The following is a 24,477-nucleotide window of genomic DNA, read 5'->3' on the forward strand; positions in this document are numbered from 1 at the left end:
AAGAGGTTCAGAGGTTGAACGCGCGCGCAGGGGAGGCTGCGCGTGCGCTTTGAACTTAGTTTTTTTTTTATTTTTTTTACAGGTTTTCACGCGAGGCTAAGCCTGCAGGATTTACACATTTAAAAAGCAGGCGTAAGGCCTGCTTTTTGCAAGGTAAGTGGTCAATTAATTAAAATTAAAACATTTTTTCCACAGGTTTATTATTTTTAAATACTTTAAAGCAAGGTAAGTTTATTTTTAGCCCCGTTAGAATATAAAATTATTTTTTTCAAGAATTTAAATTATTGTTTAAAATAGTTATTTAATGTAATTTATAGTTTATTTAAAAAGTGTGATTTAAAAAAAAATGTATTTGAAGGTTTACTGCTATTTTGGGGCCCGTAGTATTTATAAGTTTTGACAGGTCTTCCTGTCAATCTTATGAATGGGCTTTTCCCTCCTCCGATTAGCTGCCCATGGCTCACGTGATCCCAGGGGACACATTGCACTAACTGCGCCCCGGGACACGCAAGCACAGCGCGCCGGCAGCTGGGCCAGGCCCCGGAGCGGAATTGCACGGGGCCCTACAGCTCAACGGCCGGCGCGCAAGGTAAGTGCAGGTCGGGGGCTTGCACCCGCGGGAAGCCCCCGACCCGAATTTCTGGGCCTATGTATCATGCAACTACCAGGATGGTAGGACCAGAGTCCTTTTTTCATCTAGCAATTCTGGTGTTCCTAAGGGAACAAGTTATTCCAAGGAAGGGAGGAACACATTTGCAGCTATATAGCACCTTTGTGTCCTCACAAAGTTTCAAAATGCTTCATAGCTAATGATTTACTTATGAAATGTAGTCATTGTTATTATGTAGGCACATGCAGCAGCCAAAATTCACAGAGCAAGTTTCTATAAGCAACAATAGTATAATTGACCAGTTAATCATTTTTTGGTGGTATTGGTTGCTGTAACTTACCAGAGATGGATTGGTGCCGTCATTGTGTGCAAAGAAGAAAAATATTACTGTTTCCCCAAACTGTCATCCCTGTTACTGCAGGCACACACCCAGCTATTTCCTTTTCACTCCTCCCTCAACAAGAAAGCAATATATTGTGAAACTTCCATACAAATGCAGGAACTAATAAATAGTTCCTGCAGCTGTGTGGATGTAAAGTACTAGTGTGCTAGAAATTAATCAACCTGATTAGGAAACTAGCCAGGCATTTATACTCTTGGTCTTTTGGGCCGTCATTAATCATCTTTTACAGTTTTGCTTTGGAATTTTTTATGTTTAACAGCAATGCATCAAGAAGCAGTTGATGACTTAGCTGTTTTGCATTTAATTAGCTCTGCATTTTTACATTTTGACCACTTTAACTGACAATTAAAGCCAAATTTTGATAACATAATCTGTTTTAACTGAAGTAACCAATTAGGGAAACTTTTATTGCATTAATGAGACAACTTACAGGTTTAAGATAATCATTCAACCATCTGATTAACTTGTACAATGTCAACTCATTTTGTTCAAAATTAACTTCATGTTGACCTAAATTAAAGCAAATGCCCTTTCAGATCAATGTTCGAATTAACTCTTTCATTGCTGAATTACCTACTGTGGGTTTAACAATTGTGTGACTTCTCTCCCATCTGTTGAAAAACCAGAGTGTCTTGTAAATATGCCTCACTTAAGTATAGTAGGATTCTGTGTCAGCTTGATTCAGTTGATAGCACTCTTGTCTCTAGATCAGTGTTTGAGCACGTAATACAGGTCAACACTCCAGTCCAGTACTGAAGGAGTCTGTTGTAGGAGGCACCGTTCTACAGAAGAGACTCTAAGCCAACGTCCCGCCTGCCTGTTCAGGTGCATATTAACAAGATGTCTCAGAAGCCAGCAGGGTTGGTTTCCAGAGGGCTTTTTCATCTGAACTAATCTCGTCATTGAATCACAAGTGAGGGAGATTTTCTTTGTGCACTATGTCTAACTATTAAAAGTACAGTTTAGACCCGTCCCGCCACCACTGTATCATTTGTGGGAAGCCAGTTACCAGATAATTAAACATGAGTGTTGATTGGATATTATTCTCAGTATTTCTGAAAGCAGAAATCAGTCACAGCAAGCAACTCATTTTTCAATCAAATGCGAACCAAATTTCAGCCATTTAAATAATTTCTTTATAAAACCTTTTAAAAATCCATTCTAATAAATCACAAAACAGGATTGAAATACAACTTGCTAATCGTGAGGACATATTGCAAAATGATTAGAGCATTCAGAAATACAATCCCTTTCCCTGCTTAAAATTTTATTGTAGAAATTCCTCGAAACAAAGGATACACGGTTAACCAAAGTATCCCACTCAGTCAAGTTAGGTTTTATTCCATGGGCATTAATGATAATTTCATTCTCTTCTCATATGTGAGGTGTTCCTAATAATCAGAAATTATCCAAAATATTAGTAATTAGTAATTTTCTGTTGTACAATTTCTTGCAGTTGTAAAGGATCTGTAAATTTGCGCCATTTAGGATATTGTTGAAGTAACAATCAATGCATAACACAAGCTCTCAGCTGTAAACCTAGATAAATGTGGAACCTCATCAAAAAGAGGTTCATTTAATAGGTATAAACTATTAAATGATTTGGTTCAGAGCAGTGAATACAATGGGTGCAAATAAGAAAATTGTTTTATTCAGCTCATATGTTAATTAAAAAATCTTCCTTCTAATTTCCTCCCCTTCCTTTCTTGAAGATGACGAGTCCTGCCAATGTCTGGCTTCACTGGCAGCTCTCTGGTTTGTCACCCAAATAGCCACTCTTCAAAAATAGAAGAATTTGCATTTACATGGCGTCTTTCACGGCCTCAAGATATCCCAAAGTACTTTGCAGCCAATGAAGTGCTTCTGAAGTGTAGTCATTGTTATAATGTAGGGAATTGCGGCAACTCATTTGCGCACAGCAAGGTCCCACAATAGCAATGAGATAAATGGCCAGGTAATCTGTTTTTGGTAGTATTGGTGAGGAATAAATATTGGCCAGAAAATGAAGCTGGAAAGCAAATGGTAGCAAACCATTTGATGGCTGGGGCATGAAAGCAAAGCTCAATTCCTTTTCTCGCATTTAAAAGATGGCTGACACATTTAAAGGGAGTCATGATGTATACGTGAGGGAGAAGGAAATAGAGGGATATGGGGCAGGGTGGGAACAAGTAATTAGAGTGGGATGAGGCTTGTGTGGAGTATAACTCTGACATAAACCACTTGGGATGAACAGCCTGTTTGTGTTGTAACTTTTATGTAATTCTATACAATCCCTTACACATTCTAGCAGGAGCAGGCTGATTCTACCCGCCCCCCCACCTCCTAGCCCAAGGGCATCAAAGCCAAATGCACTGCCCCATGATACCAGCTAAGATCAACCGATTTAGCACACATAAGGATTGAACCTGGAACCTTGTTAATCTATAAAGTTCAGTATCAAACCATATGCACTGATCTTTTCAAGGAACTTTTATTTATTCACTTAACAGAAATGTTCAAATCGCTCTACTTAGCGGAGTAATACATATGCAAATGATCACTTCATAGTTACTAGTCGCTCAGGTAGTTCACAATGGTGAAGGCTGTGTTAAGATTCTAGGGATCATTTGTGCCCACAGAATAAACAGAACATCTTACTGGAAATTTTGAGCTCCAGGTATTATTGTATGCTAAACCTCCGCACTCGTGAATTATGAGCCTATTGCACATGAAACAATGTTGGCAACTCCATCACCTGTAACATGCCGTGTAAACTAGCACTTGTTAATGATTACTTCTAAATAACACACAGCTTACACTACTTTTTTTTAAATGTACTTTAAGACTTTAACAAGCATCAGTGAGCAATAGACAGCAGCAGAATGCTACTGTCCATCACATCATACAGGTGGTATAAAACATAATAAAACAGCAGAAAGAACTCTCAGCTTCTTACATTATAACTAACGGTAGATGTTGCTGCTCCTGTTCTTCACCCATTGGAACAGAGACCAAGTAAACTCTCAAGTATTAAAGCTTTGTAAAAAATAATTTATCACTAAAAATACAACTTTTATCAATACAGTGTAGCTTAGCCTGTACAAACTAGATATATTGTCCAAAATGTACTGCTAGATCAATTCCAGAGATATAAAGAAATTAAAGTATAACAGGGATATTTCCTTTTTGTCACAGATTTGTGATGTAAACGATTTCTGTCACTAAATATTATCTGTTTACTTAAACATACAGCACTTTGGACCTGAATACATGTTAACAATGTTCATATTTCTTCTTTTCAAACACAAGTACTGGCACATTCTGCTCCAGTTTTAACTTATAAACATTTTGAAAATGGAGCATTCTTTCCCATGTTACGTTTTGTATCTTCAGTAGGGTGTATGTAGCTAACATTAACCTCCATTCGATCCATCCATATATGGAGCAGGGTAGTAATCAGATTTCATTCCATTTAGCTCAGCCCATTGCAAACACCTTTCCTCATATACATCAATGACAGAAGTGAGGGCAAAGGTCAGTCACTAATACTGCAGGTGCATACCCATAGAAATAGCATGACATGCAAACTTGTGCTCTCCATTTGCCACAGAGGATTGGGGATAGAAAAATCCAGTTTTTCTTACAACCTATTATATAATAAAACTTCAACCTATCTGAAATTAGGCTACTTCTGGATGAAAGAATGGTCTGAATTGGAGGTTGACTCTGCTATGGGCGACTTGAACAAATTTACCCACATTTACTCCGCTGTAGACAAAGGTGAATTCGCACAAGATTACCCAAATAGTTTTGTGGGTATTTATTACCATGTGATGTGGAACTGAGCTGCACAGACAAAGAATGTTCCAAGTTCGATTGCTGATCTCAGCTGGGCCAGTGATAACTGCAATTGACCTCAGTCTCCAGACTAAGAAGCAGAAAAATCTGCCAAGGTTCCCACTCCCACACAATATTCAGTGACTCTTATTTGAAAGTGCACTTGTGTGGATGTTACACAAGGACAAAATCAAGCTCACTGCTGATACTTCCCTGCATTCAAATAGCCTGCCATAACTCACTATCCAAATTCACACAAAGTACGGCCACTTAAGTGAGGGTACTGGAGAACTGCCAATGTCCATGGAACAATACCCCACTATGCATGACCACCTTCGGGAGAGAGAGATGAGATGAGGAAACAGGAATGGGAAAAGGGTCTGCAGACCCTTTAGACACTGGAATTGAGCCATATCACAAAATAAATAAAATCAGTAGCTTCTCAGAAAACTTGTTTTTAATGGGGGCGGGGGATGGGTACAATATTTGTTAGTGCTTTTTGATTCCCACCAGCACTTCATTAAGATGGAAGAAATTGGGCCAATAAAAGCATCTACAGATGTGTTAGGAATTTGAAAGAATATACCCTGTTATGACAAAAAAATTAAAACAAATGTCTTGGTAGATGTACTATATTTGTAACATTGAGCTAGATTGGAGGAGCGACACAATGGTTTGTGTGTGAGGGAAAAGAATGCTCGGTCTAGTTTTCATTGTTCAAGTTGTTGCCTTTCTATTTTTCTCTTGGCAATAACTTTACTTGTACTACTTCTTCAGCCATGGAACTTTCCATTTTCTACACCAACAATAATTACACAGCACAGTTTATCACCCAATATTTGGTGTTTGATCAACAAAATTCTGTCCATTAAGCCTGTTTCCAGGTGCAGCTCATACTGCTCAAGCCTGAGGATTTCTCATTTTTAAAAAAGTCATAGAAACCAATCTTTAAAAAAAAAATCTGGTATCTACTTTAGTCAGAAACAGCACTGAGGGATATGCAGTAGTCCTGTGATCTTGTGAATATTCACTAAGTTACTAGTTCTGGAGAGTCTTGATTCCGTCAAAGCCACTAAATTTCCACCGTTTTTCCAAACTTGCACCAACTCCAGTTATCTCCTGCTGGAACACATGATGCAACCGTGTCATGAGGCCTTCAATTTCACCGGGAGAGATCTGCATAGAGAACACAGACAGTAATGATAATTGCTTGTTTCAAGGGACATGTGTGGATAATCATATCCTCCGAACAATAAAATGATAGAGGTTATGAGCGTAAATCAGCAAAACAATTTACAGTATGATGTAGAGGGCCTCCACAAACCTGAGACTCAATTAAGGTGTCTGTGCCTTGCACTGCACAACTCCCATACTTCCCTGTGTTGCAGCTCTCCCTCCACTCCCTCCCCCTCATGCTCCAGCCCCTCCCTTGCAGGCATACCCCAAGTGTTCTAGCTAAGCTCCACTCACTCCCTTCACGCTTCATCCTCGAGCCTCAGCCCCGGGACGATACACCCAGCTTTAAAAAAGTGCCCCCATGGACCTGCATGACAAGTAATCACAAAATTCTTCCAAGTCCCTGAGCAACATCACCAAGATCCATTAGTGTTAAGAAATATTTGAATTTGTGCGATCTTTTCGATAGGACAGTAAGCAGTAATGCTTATTGAAAGGCTGCATTGGTAAAAGAAGTCTATCAATGAAACACAGTACGAGCAGAAACACAAACTCTTGAATTCTTAGAAACATTTAAAATGTTGGAGATGTTTTGTGCTCAGGAGGAAGGATATCACTGCTTGACAAAATTTTCTGCTTTGAGGACCCAGTTTCAGCATCAGGCACTCTTAGATCCAGTACAACATGAGCCAAAAGCAGAGTAAATCTTTGTCTAATCTGCCCCACAGCCTCAGAAAAGTACCCCTTGTGCTATATCAGTGTGATACTTCCTAAATCAGCCATCTTTATTGGTCTCTTTAGTGGCAGTAAGGGCCAAATTATTGCTGCCAGAGAAGGGAGGGAGCCTATATCCACAAAGAACTGGGTTGGGATTGTCATAAACTAATTTTACATAGAATCTTTATATCTATAGGTCTGAGGAGACTTCCATCCCATCAGACTGATCTCAAACCCATCCATTGCACCTCAACCCCCTTTTAAATTGTTTTTCCCGCATTCCTTTCCAAAACCTCCCTGGTCCACGCAACATACTCAGATTGATAGAGCAGGCAATAGATCTGTTTGACAATGATGTTCAATCACCTGATACTAGGATACCTGTGAAAACAACAATGGGCGACTCACCACCCTAATTCCAGGCTTCCCCTGATGGACCTGGTTTCTGTTCAACACCTCGCTTTGATAGCATGACTGCTACTTAAGGTCACTGTGTCAGGCTCTATCTTCTGAGGAGGGGCATTTAAGCCTGTAACTTCTGTAAATCTACAGTCTCATTGCTTCTGTTCACTTACCTATTTACAGGTTAATAAATCTGTTAGCAAGTTTATAGCCTAGACCACGGTCCAGTGGAGTGTTTGTTCTACTACTTTCCAAAGTAAAGAAAGATCACTTGAGGAAACAGGATCTGATCATTAAGTTGAAACACAGTGACTAAGATTTTCTGTTCAATCCCTATGCTCACTATTAGGCAGGTAAAGATTGACTCCAAGTCACAAGGAGTGCGCACTCCCCTACGGGAGTGGTCCGAGATGCTGAATCAAGTATCTTGAATAATATGTGATAAAGGGGAGTAGCAATCAAGTGACACAGCTTTAAGACTATTCTTCTGGATTTGGGATCTAGGTTTAAAACCAGCCCAAACTGATGAAGATAAATATTTTCTGCCAAATTGCATGAAATGAGCCTCAATCCAGTACCCAGTGGAGTACAGACAAAACGCTCTTTTAAATCAGCACTTTTTCTTCATTTACCTCAAAGCACCAACTCACATACTTACCTGTAAAGCCAACAGGGAAAAGTCAAACTAACTCAGAACACAGTAGTGACTAAATTTGGAAACGTATAGATTATTTTATTCAAGAATGCAGAATGGTAGCAGAGATCACTAACCCAAAAACTTATCCAATGAGCAATCATGGAACAACTTCCTTAAGTTAGTATTATTGGCACATAAATGCAGTCTCACTTAGAGACAAAAAGTACAATTTGTTGGTATGGAAAATGGAGTGCCCTTCTGAAGTTAAGGTTAACTACATAGGATTACATAGGATATACGGCACAGAAACAGGTAATTCAGCCCAACCAGTCCATGCCGGCGTTTATGCTCCACTCAAGCCTCCTCCTGTCTTTCCTCATCTAAATCTATCAGCATAACCCTCTATTCCCTTCTCCCTCATATGCTTGTCTAGCCTCCCCTTAAATGCATCTATACTATTTGCTTCAACCACTCCCTGTGGTAGCAAGTTCCACATTCTCACCACTCTTTGGGTAAAGAAGTTTCTTCTGAATTCCCTATTGGATTTCTTGGTGACTATCTTATATTGATGGCCTCTAGTTATGCTCTTCCCCACAAGTGGAAACATTCTCTCTGTATCCACGCTATCAAAGCTTTTCATCATTTTAAAGACCTCTATTAGGTCACCCTTCAGCCTTCTTTTTTCAAAAGAGACCCCCAGCCTGTTCATCCTTTCCTGATATGTGTACACTCACATGTCTGCTATCATCCTTGTAAATCTTCTCTGCATCGTCTCCAGTGCCTCTATATCCTTTTTATAATATGGCGACCAGAACTGTAGGCAGTATGCGAAGTGTGGTCTAACTAAGGTTCGATACAGGTTTAGCATAACTTGCCTACTTTTAAATTCTATCCCTCTAGAAATAAACCCTAGTGCTTGGTTTGCTTTTTTTTTTATGGCCTTGCTAACCTGCATCGCAACTTTTAGTGATTTGTGTATTTGTACTCCTAGATCCCTTTGTTCCTCTACCGCACCTAGACTTGCACCCTCCAAGTGATAAGTGACCTCCCTATTCTTCCTACCAAAATGTAATACCTCACATTTATCTGTGTTGAACTTCATTTGCCAATTATATGCTCATTCTGCAAGTTTATTAATGTCTTCCTGTAATTTGTTGCTGTCCTCAGTATTGACTATCCTCCCCAATTTGGTGTCATCTGCAAATTTAGAAATTGTGTTTTTGATTCCCAAGTCTAAATTGTTAATGTAAATTGTGAACAACGGTGGTCCCAGCACTGATCCTTGTGGAACACCATTACCCACCATCTGCCACTGTGAATAGCTACCCTTTACTCCTACTCTCTACTTTCTGTCTTGAAGCCAGCCAGCAATCCATTCTGCTACTTGTCCCCTGACTCCACATTCTAATAATAATAATAATCAACTTTATTGTCATTGTTAGTGCACAAGTGCAGTACAACGAAATGTAGGCTTGCGGCTCCTGAGAGTGTACATTTAGATTAAGACATTTAAACATTCAACATACATTTGGCTTGTAATACATTAACATAAACATAACCATAATAAAGTGCATTGGCAGATGTGCAGGCTTTAGAGTTTATTTGTGGAGTTCAGTAAGATGACAGCCCTGGGAAAGAAGCTGTTCCTAAATCTGGTCTTACGGGTGCGAATGCATCTGTAGCGTCTCCCAGATGGCAGGAGGGCGAACAGACTGTGGCTGGGGTGGGTAGGGTCTTTGATGATGGTCCGTGACCTCCGTAAACAGCGTTTCTGGTATATGTGCTCTATGGTCGGTAGCCAGGTGCCGGTAATGCGTTGGGCAGTTTTGACTACCCGCTGCAGGGCTTTCCGGTCATAGTAGCTACAGTTGCCATACCATACTGTGATACAGTTTGTCAGGATGCTCTCTACTGTGCAGCGGTAAAAGTTAGAGAGGATCAGGGGTGACAGGTTACATCCCTTCAGCCTCCTTAGGAAATATAGGCGCTGCTGGGCCTTCTTCACCAGAGAGGAGGTATTGAGGGACCAGGAGAGGTCTTCCGTGATGTGGACTCCGAGGAACTTGTTCATCAGTCTATTATGGGGTAACTTATCGAAGGCCTTTTAAAAATCCAGATAAATTACATCTATTGCATTACCATTGTCTACTCTCTCTGTTACCTCTTCAGGATATGTTATGAAAGTTTACAAGACTACTTCATTTAAAAAAAGGAAACCATTAAATAGGGTCACATGAACATAGCTGACATTCTTATGTGAAAATATTCTGGATCAGACAATGCTTTTATTTTCTTTGAAGATAGATGGTGACTGAATCCCATCCCCAATCTCATTCCTTGCTGCTTTACACTGTAAAGGCTGCAGTACTGCAGAGTTTGACTGATTAGACTTGGCACCTAGTCTCAGCAAGTATGTTTCCAAAGTAAAAAAAATACATTCAAAAACCTCTAGACTAGGGCCGAAATTTCCCCCCCCAAAAAACAGGTGGGTTTGGAACGTGGGGGCAGTTAAATTTTTTAAAATGGGATTCCCGACCTGATCCCACCTCCAACCTGCCCACTTCTGGTTTTGATGGAGGCTGGACAGGGGGGGGGTGGGTGGCCAACCCACTCCCGGGGGGGCAGTACATCAATTTAAATATTATAATGAAGCTGGAAGTCTCTTTTTTTAACCTCCATTTTGAATGTAACTGCATGGGGACGGGTTTCACACAATTCGTGAAAGCCAGCAGTTAAACCGAGACGAGGACTGCTGCATTCAGGAGGTAACTGGCTTTATACCGACCTCCTGGATCCAGGGTCCCTCCCTAACCCACCCCTTGTGATCGGAGACCTCCCCACGAGGCCTCCGATCCCCACCCCCACTGATGATGCTGAGGCCGGCCACAATCCTCCGGTGGTCAGCCCGGATCCTCTTCCCACCACTCCCGATGCTCTGGCTGACACCACCGCCCCCCCCGCCCCGGGATCCACAATTCTCTACTGCTGACCCCCCCCGATCCCTGACTGCCAACCTCCCCTCCCGCAATTCCCGACTGACAACACCCACCTCCCACAATTCCCAACTGCCGACTCCCCTCTCGCCCAACCCCAATCACGCCAATCCCCACCCTGCCACACCCCCACAACCCCCGATACCTGACCATGCCAATCCCCAACTGCCTCCCCCCACCACGATCCCGCCCCCCGGACAACCCCTCGCACCTTCTCTGCATAGGAGGCCTACCCGCCCACAGCCAGCCGGCCTCTCAAGCCTCTAAAGTCGCAGGGCCTGCGGGAAACCGGCCGCCCGCCCGCCTTGGAGGCCCCCCAGCCTCAACCTGCCTACCTGTAGAAAATTCCGGCCTACAATTCTCTCAAAGTGATATTCAAAGCACACTGCATACAAAAGCACATGTCTTTAATTGTAATTATTTTTTATTGAGGCAACACTGATTATGCCATTATTAATATTCATGCATGAAATCTACTGGATATCAGCTACGTGTAGTATTCAGTTGTCGACATTTAAAAGTAAAGGTGCTCCAAAATGAGATTTCATGTACAAGAGGCCACCCGACCCATCAAGCCTATGCCAATGGTAACTTCCTCACTGGAGCTATCTGGTCTAATCCCACCTTCCCTCAAAGTGCACAAAATATGGGTCCGAAATTTGTGGTTGCAAGCGTTCACCACCATTACAACTAATGTCCTTTAGGGAAGGAAATCTGCCATCGTTACCTGGTCTGGCCTATGTGTGACTCCAGACCCACAACAATGTGGTTGACTCTTAACTGCTCTCTGAAATGGTCTAGCAAGCCACTCAGTTGTAAAAAACCGCTACGAAAAACAATAAGAATAAAACCGGATGGACCACCCGCATCGATCTCAGCACCAGCTGTGGACATGACAACGGCACACCAGCCCAGTTGACCCTGCAAAGTCCTCCTCACCAACATCTGGGGACTTGTGCCAAAATTGGGAGTACTGTCCCACAGACTAGTCAAGCAACAGCCTGCTATAGTCATACTCACAGAATCATACCTTTCAGCCAATGTCCCAGACTCCTCCATCACCATCCCTGGGTATGTCCTGTACCATCGGCAAGACAGATCCACCAGAGGTGGCAGCACAGTGATATACAGTCGGGAAGGAGTGGCCCTGGAAGTCCTCAACATTGACTCCGGATCCCATGAAGTCTCATGGCTTCAGGTCAAGCATGGACAAGGAAGCCTCCTGCTGATTACCACCTACTGCCCTCTCTCAGCTGATGAATCAGTACTCCTCGATGTTGAACACCACTTGGAAGAAGCACCAAAGGTGGCAAGGGCACAGAATGTACTCCAGGTGGGAGACTTCAATGTCCATCACCAAGAGTGGTTCAGTAGCACCACTACCGACCAAGCCCTGAAAGACATAGCTGCCAGACTGGGCCTGCGGTAGGTGGTGAGAGAATCAACACAAGGGAAAAAGCTACTTGCCCTCGTCCTCACCAATCTACCTGTTGCAGATGCATCTGTCCATGACAGCATTGGTAGCAGTGACCACTGCACAGTCCTTGTGGAGACGAAGTTTTGTTTTCACACGGAGGACACCCTCCATCGTGTTGTGTGGCACTACCACCGTGCTAAATGGGATAGATTCAGAACAGATCTAGCAGCTCAGAACTGGACATCCATGAGGCGCTGTGGGCCATCAGCAGCAGCAGAATTGTATTCCAGCACAATCTGTAACCTCATGGCTTGGCATATCCCTCACTCCACCATTACCATCAAGCCAGGGGACCAACCCTGGTTCAATGAGGAGTGCAGAAGACCACGCAAGGAGCAGCACCCAGCGTACCTAAAAATGAGGTGTCAACCTGGGGAAGCTGCAACACAGGACTACATGCATGCTAAACAGCAGAAGCAGCAGGCTATGGACAGAGCTAAGCGATCCCACAATCAATGGATCAGATCAAAGCTCTGCAGTCCTGCCACATCCAGTCGTGAGTGGTGGTGGACAATTAATCAACTAACAGGAGAAGGAGGCTCCATGAATATCCCCATCCTCAATGATGGTGGGGCCCAGCATGCGAGTGCAAAAGAGAAGGCTGAAGTGTTTGCAACTATCTTCAGCCAAAAGTGCTGAGTGGATGATCCATATCAGCCACCTCCTGAGGTCCCCACCATCACAGAAGCCAGTCTTCAGCCAATTCGATTCACTCCACGTGATATCAAGAAATGGATGAGCGCACTGGATACAGCAAAGGCTATGGGCCCTCGACAACATTCCGGCTGTCGTGCTGAAGACGTGTGCTCCAGAACGAGCCGCACCTCTAGCTAAACTGTTCCTATACAGCTGCAACACTGGCATCGACCCAACAATGTGGAAAACTGGCCAGGTATGTCCTATCCACAAAAAGCAGGACAAATCCAATCTGGCCAATTACCACCCCATTAGTTTACTCCCAATCATCAGCAAAGTGATGGAAGGTGTCGTCTACAGAGCTATGAAGCGGTACTTACCAACAACCTTCTCACCAATGCTCAGTTTGGGTTCTGCCAGGACCACTCGGCTCCAGACCTCATTACAGCTTTGGTCCAAACATGGACAAAAGAGCTGAATTCCAGAGGTGAGAGTGACTGCCCTGGACATCAAGGCAGCATTTGACCAAGTGTGGCATCAAGAAGCCCTAGTAAAATTGAAGTCAATGGGAATCGGGGGTAAACTCTCCACTGCCTGGAGTCATACCTAGCACAAAGGAAGATGGTTGTGGTTGTTGGAGGTCAATCATCTCAGCCCCAGCACATGGCTGCAGGAGTTCCTCAGGGCAATGTCCTAGGCCCAACCATCTTGAGCTGTTTCATCAATGACCTTCCCTCCATCATAAGGGCAGAAGTGGGGATGTTCGCTGATGATTGCACGGTGTTCAGTTCCATTTGCAACTCCTCAGATAATGAAGCAGTCCATGCCTACATGCGGCAAGACCTGGACAACATCCAGGTTTGGACTGATAAGAGGCAAGTAACATTCGCGCCACACATGTACTAGGCAATGACTATCTCCAACATGCGAGAGTCTAACCACCGTCCCATGACATTCAACAGCATTGCCATCGCCGAATCCCCCACCATCAACATCCTGGGGGTCACCATTGACAAGAAACTTAAACTGGACCAGCCACATAAATACTGTGGCGACAAGAGCAGGTCAGAGGCTGGGTATTGTGCGGTGAGTTTCTCACGTCCCGACTCCCCAAAGCCTTTCCACCATCTACAAGGTACAAGTCAGGAGTGTGATGGAATACTCTCCACTTGCCTGGATTAGTGCAGCTCCAACAGCACTCAAGAAGCTCGACACCATCCAGGACAAAGCAGCCCGCCTGATTGGCACCCCATCCGCCACCTTAAACATTCACTCCCTCCACCACCAGCGCAACGTGGCTGCAGTGTGTACCATCTACAAGATGCACTGCAGCAACTCGCCAAGGCTTCTTCGGCAGCACCTACGAAACCCGTGACCTCTGCTACCTAGAAGGACAAGGGCAGCAGGCGCATGCGAACACCATCACCTGCAAGTTCCCCTGCAAGACTTGGAAATATTTTGCCATTCCTTCATTGTTGCTGGGTCAAAATCCTGGAACTGTGGGAGTACCTTCACCACACGGACTGCAGCGATTCGAAAGACGGCTCACCACCACCTTCTCAAGGGCAATTAGGGATGGGCAATAAATGCTGGCGGTGGTGGAGGGAAAAACATGAAGGCTGCCAAGTCCCCAAAACGGGTCTTAATTCATCGAACGCAGGCAATTTTGATAAGTATCTTATTTTGCAATTCCATCCTTATGTTACACCTTTATTGTAATATAAAAATATTCATTTCATAAAACTATTTTCTGATCAGCACCAAGTGGGCAATAAAATTATCAGTATAAATTAGACTCTTTATGGTTTGAAGAATTTCATTGGAAGTCAAAATTCTTACAGAATGATGATGACAGAGCAGAAACTTGCTTTACAGGTTAAGCCAACAAGTATACCTTTTGAATATAATCTGACCAAAGTTGTCTAATGCATTGAGAACCAATGCAACTTTCATAGGAATTAGCAGTGATAACTTTTCTTGACTTCTAGGAGGAACTGGCTTATTTGTGCTTTAACTAAGCAATGAGAACTTCACATAAATAATGTTAGGTCACTAATCAGGCAATCAAAGCAGCATTTCTAATTTACCTTGGCATCCAGTTGCTGTAGATAAGAACATATATAGTCTATGCTGGCGCCAAATGGGTGGACATGGAGAAATGTAGAAATTATACCTGGAATTAAAAAGTACACTATTTTAGGGTGAAAGGTTAAAAGATGCAAACATTCCTCTATTTCTATAATATCCTACCAGAGATAAGTAAAGACACACAAAAATTCAATGTTACTACTTAGAACCACAGCGCATACAAGTTAGTGTTGCTTGAAAAGAGAATTTTATTACTTATTTTATAAGGGTACGGTAGCCTTGTAGTTATGGTACTGGAGTAGTAACCCAGAGGTCGAGTTCAAATCGTGGCGAATTGTTACACCGAATTCAGTAAATCTTGTAATTTGCAGACCAGCAACAGAAAATGATGATGAAAAGCAGCTGGATTGTTCTAAAAGCCCTAACAGTTCAGTAATGCCTTTCAGGGAATGGAGTCTGCCAACCCCACCCTGTCTGGCTGGCATGTGACTCCAGTCTCACACTATGTGGTTGTGTCAGCTGTGGCTCAGTTGGTAGCACTGTCACCTGAGTCAGAAGGTTGTGGGTTCAAGTCCCACTCCAGGGACTTGAGCACAAAAATCTAGGCCGACACTCCCGTGCAGTGCTGAGGGAGTGCTGCACTGTCGGAGGTGCCGTCTTTCGGATGAGACGTAAAACCGAGGCCCCGTCTGCTCTCTCAGGTGGACGAAAAAGATCCCATGGCACTATTTCTAAGAAGAGCAGGGGAGTTATCCCTGTTGTCCCGGCCAATATTTATCCCTCAATCAACATAACAAAAACAGATTATCTGGTCATTATCACATTGCTGTTTGTGGAAGCTTGCCGTGTGCAAATTGGCTGCCGCGTTTCCTACATTACAACAGTGACTACACTTCAAAAGTACTTCATTGGCTGTAAAGTGCTTTGAGATGTCCGGTGGTTGTGAAAGGCGCTATATAAATGCAAGTCTTTCTTTATGCCCCGAGGACAACTAGGGATGAACAATACGGTCTTGCTCATGTTGCCCACACCTGAAGAGCAAATATATTAAAACAAATTACACTATCAGGCATAAAAGTGCATGAGACATATCAACCGATTAAATAAATCACACAAAGAATACTCATCAATTATGATGAAAGGACTGATCAATGTTAAACTCTGCCAAACATCTATGCTATCATGCAATCAAACAGGCATCAGCCTAAAACCTACCTCATGAGATGAGTCATCATAAAACTGTAAAGGTTTGGGCATGATTTACAGTTTTGTGTCTGATTTACAGTTTTGTGTCAGAGGACAGATTGTAGCTAACCTCAGGTCCAATCCTACTTCCAGTTGCCAGTATCAATGGGGTAATAGAGGGATTACAGAACTCTACTGGCTCTATTATTTATCCACTTTTTAAAAGTAGATTAGAATCAGGCCAGCTTTCTGATGATTCAGTGGATAAATGCCACTGCACTGATCTATTCAGAAAAGAAAGGTCCCAGGTTTGATTTCTGGTTTGTGTTGAGTTGCTAATCTCAGCCAGGACAGTAGCAGAGGTGCAATAATTTCCTGAGTCACATTAGATAACAGGGTGCAAATACAGAACTAGGATTTCAGCTCTTGATTGCAATTCTCTAATGCCTTTTGGAAAGTGCATCAAGTGGACTGATGTAATGGTGTGATTGGACTCAGCAATAATACCAACACTGTCAAAGTGTCCACCAGAACTCACTGCTTAAACTCACACATGAAGAATGGTCACTTGAATGTACCAGAGATGACTGGTACCCAGGGACTGCACCCCAGCAGGACTCATCGCTTTCAGGAGAGAAGACAACTAAATTGTTGGAGGTGGCGGTGGGGGGCGGTGGAGAGTGGTGAAAGTAGATTCAGGTCATCTTCTGAACATTAACTTTTTCTCTTTGAACTTTCTCTTTAGTAACTTCACCCACCACCCTGAAAGTGTGCAGCCAGATGACTGTCTTCAACCTATTACTCAAGATTGGACATATTGTTATTCTTGCCTTTTTGTTCTTCAACTGATATTATGTTTGTCCCACATAGGAGCAACTGGAAAATACTTTTTTTTTTTTAAACAGGGAAAGCGTGGTGAGTTGAGTCAGAGATCTCCCTTTAATAAAACTAATTTTTTCCTCCCCATTAAGCCTTGTACTTGGTCCCTTTATTTACTGCCAGCTTCTTTTCCTGACTCAAGGGAATGATTTATTTTCTACTTATATAAATCTCAAATGGAAAGACCCGATTGTCCTGATCCAATAAGGACAGGTGATTGTTTAGGTAGAAATAAGAACTAAATAATGAACTGAAACTGAATATGCTATTCATTTTTATTGGCAATTGGTTGTTCCTTAGTTACCATCAGTTCGCGGTCCACCACACTGACCAAAGGACCTGATTTTCTGTTTTTGCCCATGTCACTGCAATCTCAGTGTACTTCAGGTTGAGAATTAATATTTTTCTTTTTTAAAAAAAAATACAGTTGCAATACCAAAAGTAATGCAAATGGATATAAATCAACAATTTTTAACCAATTTGAAAGCAACTTCAGGAACAGCTCAGGGTAATAGTGGTAATTTATAGCTCTAGTGCGAAGAAGGAATTCAATTACAGCACAGCAGGTATAGCAACCATTTCCCAATATTCTCCTTTTCTTCTTATGAAGTTACAAATCTTCCTTAGGATTGTTGTACAGACAGGAACAAGTCTTTTTGGTAAAAAAAACTTTTTCACACAAAGGGTAGTAGAAAATTGGAACACTCTCCCCCAAAAGGCTGTGGATGCTAGGACGATTGGAGCTTTCACGACAGATAGATTTCTGTTCGGTTAGTATATCAAGGGATTATGGAGAAAAGGTGGGAAAATGGATTGATCGAATTGAATGGCGGAGCAGGCCCGAGAGGCTTAAAGGCACCCTCCTGTTTCTAATGCTCCTTAACTGATATTTGCTGGTAATGAGATCACATTTGGAATACTAGTGGATCTCTCAGGGCACTGATTATAGCAAGTTCACTAAGTTAGATGGCACAGTAAGTAGTGTAGATGGTAGCAAAAAGTTGCAAAGGAACGTTGATGGATTAAATGAGTGGGCAAAACTATGGCAGATGGGAGTTCAATGTGAGGTCATCCACTGTGGACCTAAGAAAGATAGATCAGAGTATTTTCTAAATGGTAAAAAGCTAGGAACTGTGGAGGAGCAGAGTGATTTAGGGGTCTATGTACAGGAATCACTAAAAGCTAATGGACAGGTACAACAAATAATTTAACGGACTAATGGAATGTTAGCCTTTATCGCAAGGGCACTGGAATACAAAGGGGTGGAAGTTATGTTACAGTTGTATAATGCTCTGGATGGACCGCAACTGGAGTACAGCGTTCAGTTCTGGGCACTGAACCGCAGGAAGAATATATTGGTCTTGGAGGGGGTGCAGCGTAGATTCACCAGAATGATACCGGGACTAAAAGGGTTAAATTATGAGGACAGGTTGCATAGACCAGGTTTGTATTCCCTTGTATAGAGAAGATCTAATTGAGGCGTTTAAGATGAATAAAGGATTTGATAGGGGAGGTAGAGAGAAACTATTTCCTCTGGCGGGCGAGTCCAGAACAAGGGGGCATAACCATAAAATTAGAGCTAGGCTGTTCAGGGGTGATGTCTGGAAGCACTTCTTCACACAAAAGGCAGTGGAAATCTGGAACTCTCTCCCCAAAAAGCTGTTGAGGCTAGGTCACTTGAAAATTTCAAAACAGAGATTGACAGATTTTTGATAAGTAAGAACATCAAGGGATATGGAACCAAGGCAAGTAGATGGAGTTGAGATGCAGATCAGCCATGATCTAATTGAATGGCAGAACAGGTTCAAGGGGATGAATGGCCTACTCCTGTTCCTATGTTCTTATCAGTTGGAGAATATGCTGTTTTATGGCATGGGACTCAAACACCTGGGCAGCAGTTAAATAAAATAAGTTTGCATTTATATAGTGCTGTAACATGTCTTCTGGAAATATCTCAAAGGAATTCGCATATAATTCTGGAAATATCTCAAAGGAATTCATATATAAATAATGACTTTGAAGTGCAGCAACTGTTGTCATGTAGTTAGAAACAGCAGCCATTTTTAACACAGCATGGTCTCAGAAACAACAATGAGATGAATGACTGGCTAATTGTTTTTCTTTTGGTTGAAGGAGGAATTTCTGGCCAGGACACTGAGAAAACGCTGTTCTTCAAATAGTGCAGTGCACCTGAACCACTGGAACAGACAGAATCTGATTTACTATCTCATGAGATGGACTGCAAGTCTGACAATCCTCGGTACAGCATAGGAGTATCAGCCTAAACTGTACATTTAAGTTCTGGAGAAGTGCTTGAACCCACAAATACCTCTCCCACTCAGGTGTGGGGTATGTGGTGTATGCGTGTGTTATTGTTCCCCTCATCTCAACATGGTTCCTCTGTGCCCCCTTTAACAGGTTCTCTCTACATTCCATAAAAGGAATCTCTCTTCTTGTCATCTGGTCCCTCATCAAGGGTCTCTCCCCAACCCCTCAAATACAGTCTCTTTCTTTCTTTCTCTCTCGCCCTATCTCCATAGGGTGTCTTTTTCACTTTGCCTGTCAACTGGGCCCCAAAGAGAGAGTCTCTCTGTTTCTCTACTACTCAGAGGCCTGTTTCCCATCTCCTTCCCCATTCCATTGAAGTTACTTTTGAACTAAAAAAATTAACCTAAAGTTTTGTAGCTGAAAGCTGACAATTGCTGGTGTTTTCCAAATTCAGTTTGTCCGATAGAGAAAGATGAGGAGAAGCTAACATTCAGCAGCACATTGTTTTTGTATAAATGAAATTTGTAACCAGACTTTTTTCTTGTAGATGCTAGTTTTGTTGAGGGACATGCATTGGAATGTGACTTGAGTCAGACCTGGGGCTTGACATTGAAAGGTGCCCAAACTTAGTGAGTTAGCTGATTGGATGAGAATTACAAAGTTTGGGGGATGAACGTTTGTCAAGTGATCAGAAGCCTAGCAGGGCACTGTGCTATTTTTGAGAGGAAGAAAGTTGTTGAAGCCAAGTTTAGGAATAGGTCTATGATTTCCCACCCTCAATTTTTAATGTAATTATGTGATACATTTTATGTTAAGTCGCAGATAAGGCCATCTGTGACCACTTCCTTGTATCGCTCTCCACCCACATCCCCCTTCCCCCACCCAACCCTACTTCCTTCTGTGTCCGCCCCTGGAAAAAACTCTCCCAACTCTCTTACAACGGCACTTATGAAATCCCAACTGTCCAGCCTTTGGCCCTCCATTTACCACAACATTTCTGCAGCTACTGATCTGCTCAACCACACCCTCACCACCATCTTTGATGCCCTAGTCCCTATTAAAACAATTAGTCTCTCTCTCTCACCCTGGCCAGGCCCTCATCTTCGCTCCCTTAGGGACACAGACTTGAACGGATATGGCAGACAACTGGTTTTGCCATTCACTACCAGATCTGGCTGGACCACAAAGCATTATGGGGTCCTGCTCTCGTCTGCCAAAACTGCTCACTATTCCAGAATGATTCTGGAATGCAAAGATAAACCCCGGCTTCTATTCTCTACTGCAAGCCATCTTCTTAAACCCCTCTCCTCCACCCTCACCTCCGACAACAAGTGTGAAGAGCTCAAGGACTTCTTTGTCTCCAAGACTGAGACCATCCATTCAGCTGCCTCTGCCACTTCCCTTCCTTCCCCTAGCCCACTGGGCCAAACTTCCTCTAGGGTTTCCCCCTGCCCAAGCCTTGAACTCATCTTTCTCCAGTTTCTCTCCGATCTCCCCTCATGACCTCTCCGCGCTCATCTTGTCCATGAGATCCATTTCCTGCTCCCTCGGCCCTATCCCCCACCAAACTGCTGACCACCCAACTTCCTTTTCTGGTTCCCATGTTAGCAGACATTGTTAACGGTTCTCTCTCCTCAGGTACTGTCCCCCTCTCCCTCAAATCTACCGTCGTCACCCCTCTCCTCAAAAAAACAACCCTTGCCCCTTCCGTCCTGTTCTGGATGAGCAGAAATTTTCTCCAATTAAATATTGGGAAGATCGGTCATTGTTTTTGGCCACAAACTCCGTTCCCTAGCCACTGACTCCATCCATCTCCCTAACATCTGTCCGAGGCTGAACCACATCGTTCACAACCTTGGTGTCATACTTGACCCCGAAATGAGCTTCCGACCACATAGCCACAGCATAAGCAAGACCGCCTATTTCCACCTCCGTAACATCGTCCGTCTCTGGCCTTGCCTCAGCTCATCCGCTGCTGAAACCCTCATCCATGCCTTTGTTACCTCTAGACTTGACTATTCTAACACATTCCTGGGCGGCCTCCCACATTCTACCCTACGTAAACTTGGCCATCCAAAACTTGGCTGCCCGTGTCCTAAGTCGCACCAAGTCCCGTTCACCCATCAGCCCTGTGCTCGCTGACCTACATTGGCTCCTGGTTAAGCAACGCCTCGATTTCAAAATTCTCATCCTTGTTTATAAATCCTTCTACGGCCTCGCCTCGCCCCTCCCTATCTCTAATCGCCCCCCCCCCCCCACCCTGAGATATCTGCACTCCTCTAATTCTGGCCTTTTGAGCATTCCTTGAGTATAATCGCTCAACCATTGGTGGCCGTACCTTCTGTTGCCTAGGCGCTAAGCTCTGGAATTCCCTCCCTAAACCTCTCCAACTCCTTCAAGATGCTCCTTAAAACCTACTGCCCTAATTTCTTATGTGGCTCGGTGTCAAATTTTTGTCTTATAAATACTCTTGTGAATCGTCTTGGGACGTTTTACTATGTTAAAGGCACTATATAACTGCAAGTTGTTGTTGTACATAGTTGGGTGGGTGAAAAATGGTCAAGGCAGCTGTAACTCCAGATTTTTTCCAGTGGAATGTGATTAGGACTAAATTGAAATTGAAGGGTAATTTTTTTTTCTATATGATTGGCAAATAACATGAACAGAAATAATCAATTAGAAAGACACCAACACATGTATTTAACCAATGAGGAAGAAGTAAACTAAATGACAGCTTGACAGTCGCGATATAGATGACAGACATAAGAAATGTTATTTGTGCGAAGTTTGGGGCAACCTACCTTTGTAAAACAACAGATGTATTAAAGAGGGTTTAGGGAAGTGCAGCAAGAATTATTCTGGGATTTAAGGCTTCACGTTATGAAAAGAAATTCAGAAAACTGAACTTGTTTGCATTGGAGCAAAGAAGATTGGGAGGAAACATTGACCCAAGTTTTTAAAATGGAGTCAAGAATTTATAATATGAACACAAGCAGGTTATTTAGATTCTAAGCACAAAACCAGAGACCTGGGCATAAAACTAAAAATTAATGAATTTCCATCCCCATTACAACATAAGAACTTGCATTTATATAGCAGCTTATCGCATCCCTCAGTGACACCCCAAAGAGGCTCACATATAATTAATTGCTTTGAAGTGCAGTTACTGTTGTTACGTAGACACATACAACAACCATGTTCTGCACAGAAAATCTCACAAACAGCAATAAGATGAATGATCAATTATGTTTTTGGTGGTATTGGTTAAAGGAGGAATGCTGACTAAAAAATTCCCTGCTCTCCTTTGAATAGTATCATGGGATCTTTAACATATATCTCTAGATTTAACTTTTCAGTCAAAAGATGGTACATTCAACAATGCAGCACTCCCTCAGTACTGCACTGGGTAATCAGCCTAGATTATGTGCTCAAGTCTTTGTAACAGAGGAGAGGATATGCCAGGTAAAGCATCAACTAAGCTGGATGAATATCATGCTAAGAACAGGTTTAAAGAATTATAAAGCTAAGTGCAGATAAAGATAACTGAATGTGTTGATGATGATGAACCATTACATCTGCAAGACAATAACTTGCATTTTTAATATGCCTATAACATTGAAAAAGGTGCCAAGGCACGAGGAAAACAGATGCTGACCCAAAGCAGGAGCGTTTCGGAGGGTGGCTCAAAGAGGTGAGTTTTAAGGAGTGACGTTGGGAGATAGAGGAATTTAGGGAGGGAATTCTAGAGAGTCAGACTTAGGCGGTTGAAGGCACAGTCGTCAATGTTGGGGCATAGGGACGAGGACGTACAGGAGGCTGGAGTCAGAGAGTTCAAATAAGGAGTAATAGAGCTGGAAGAGACTATAGTGATAGGTAAGGGTGAAGCTATGGAGGGATTTATGGACAACATTTTTAATTTTGAGTTTTTGGGGAAGCAGAAACCAATATAGGTTAGTAAGATTGGAGGTAATGGCAAGTGGAACTTGGTGTGACATAGGATATCAGTGGCAGAGTTTTGGACCAGCTGGAGTTTATGAATGCTGGACAATGGGAGGCCAGCAAGGAGTATTGGAGTAATCAAGTATGGAGGTTACAAAGGCATGTTTGTGGGTTTGTAGGGACGTAGGCAGGTAATGGAGATGGAAGTGGGCTGTCTTTATGACAGAAAGGATATGGGCTTGGAAACTCAGCTTGAAGTCAAACAAGAATCTGAGGTTGCAAACAGTCTGTTTCAGCCTGAGGCAGTGGCTGTTGAAGGGGATGCAGTCAGTGTTGGGGACTGAAGATAATTGCTTTGGTTTTCTCAATGGAAGTGGAAGTCGGCTGCCTTTATGTTGGGGAGGATATGGGGATGAATAATTTATATGAGAGATTAGATAAGTAGAAGACTCCATTTAACTTTGGGATGGGGCAGGAAGATGTTTTGCAGGAATACGGAGGTTAATTGGGTCTACAAAAGAGCTAATTATCTGTAGATGGTGGAGACAGCAGATGTGATGGACTGAATGGTCCTTTCTTTCTCATCCCTTGCTTTATGTTGTTCTTACATAGTAGTGCAGATCACCAATAGTAGAAATGTCAACATTTCCTTGCTTGAGTGGCATCTATTTGCATCAGCAGGTACTCAAAGATGCTTCCTTTACACAAGGAATGCTATACAAATACCAGTTATTGTTAAAACTGCTTTTCTAAAATTATTATACTTTTGGTACTGCTGCTGAAATGCCATTAAAATCATCCTGTAAAAACGTTTTGTTTTTGTGGGCTATTCCATGGTGCCTTGGACAGGGGGCACACAAAGTTCAAGTCAATGTTCTCAAGTTGCTAATATTAAACAGAGTTTGGTGTTCTGATTTAGCATTTATCCAACAATGAGGTAAAAGCATTAAAGACATTTCATTCTAATCCTCCAGGTTCACAAAATTAAAACAGGTCAAACCAGCAAATTAGAAATAGAAGTACAAATAGGACTGAGTTGCTCGGGCTTCAAGGGCCAAATCACGGGACAACCCTGCAGTACATAATCAATAATTCAACAACAACAGCTTGCATTTATAGCGCCTTGAACAAAATCCACATTCACCTTTAATTGATAGCTAATCTATTTTTCCTTGAAAAATCCTGACTCAAAATTATTTAGTACATTTATATTATTAATGCATTGAAAAACTATAATTTACACTCCTGTGT

General features: G+C 42.6%; 1 protein-coding gene and 1 long non-coding RNA gene across 11 annotated transcripts in view; one reads left to right on the top strand and one right to left on the bottom strand.

The window, feature by feature from the left end:
• LOC147125070 (uncharacterized) lies at positions 1-24,036 on the top strand. The gene is made up of 2 exons (XR_015079527.1): positions 1-153; positions 16,886-24,036. It is a non-coding gene; the product is annotated as an uncharacterized LOC147125070 (long non-coding RNA).
• The window catches only part of LOC147125071 (ecto-NOX disulfide-thiol exchanger 2-like), a 361,733-nt gene continuing 341,278 nt past the window's right edge, over positions 4,023-24,477 (bottom strand). For all 10 annotated transcript variants that reach the window (XM_085996910.1, XM_085996960.1, XM_085996945.1 and 7 more), the window contains 2 exons: positions 14,955-15,040; positions 4,023-6,005 (listed from right to left, as the gene is read on the bottom strand). In XM_085996910.1, coding sequence (XP_085853036.1) covers positions 5,868-6,005; positions 14,955-15,040 — 224 coding nt within the window. In that variant the 3' untranslated portion in view covers positions 4,023-5,867. The remainder of the gene's footprint in view (positions 6,006-14,954; positions 15,041-24,477) is intronic.

This window comes from Somniosus microcephalus, chromosome 1 (genome assembly GCF_052327205.1).
Source record: "Somniosus microcephalus isolate GS21.2 chromosome 1, FLI_Smic_1.0, whole genome shotgun sequence".
Taxonomy (NCBI): domain Eukaryota; kingdom Metazoa; phylum Chordata; class Chondrichthyes; order Squaliformes; family Somniosidae; genus Somniosus; species Somniosus microcephalus.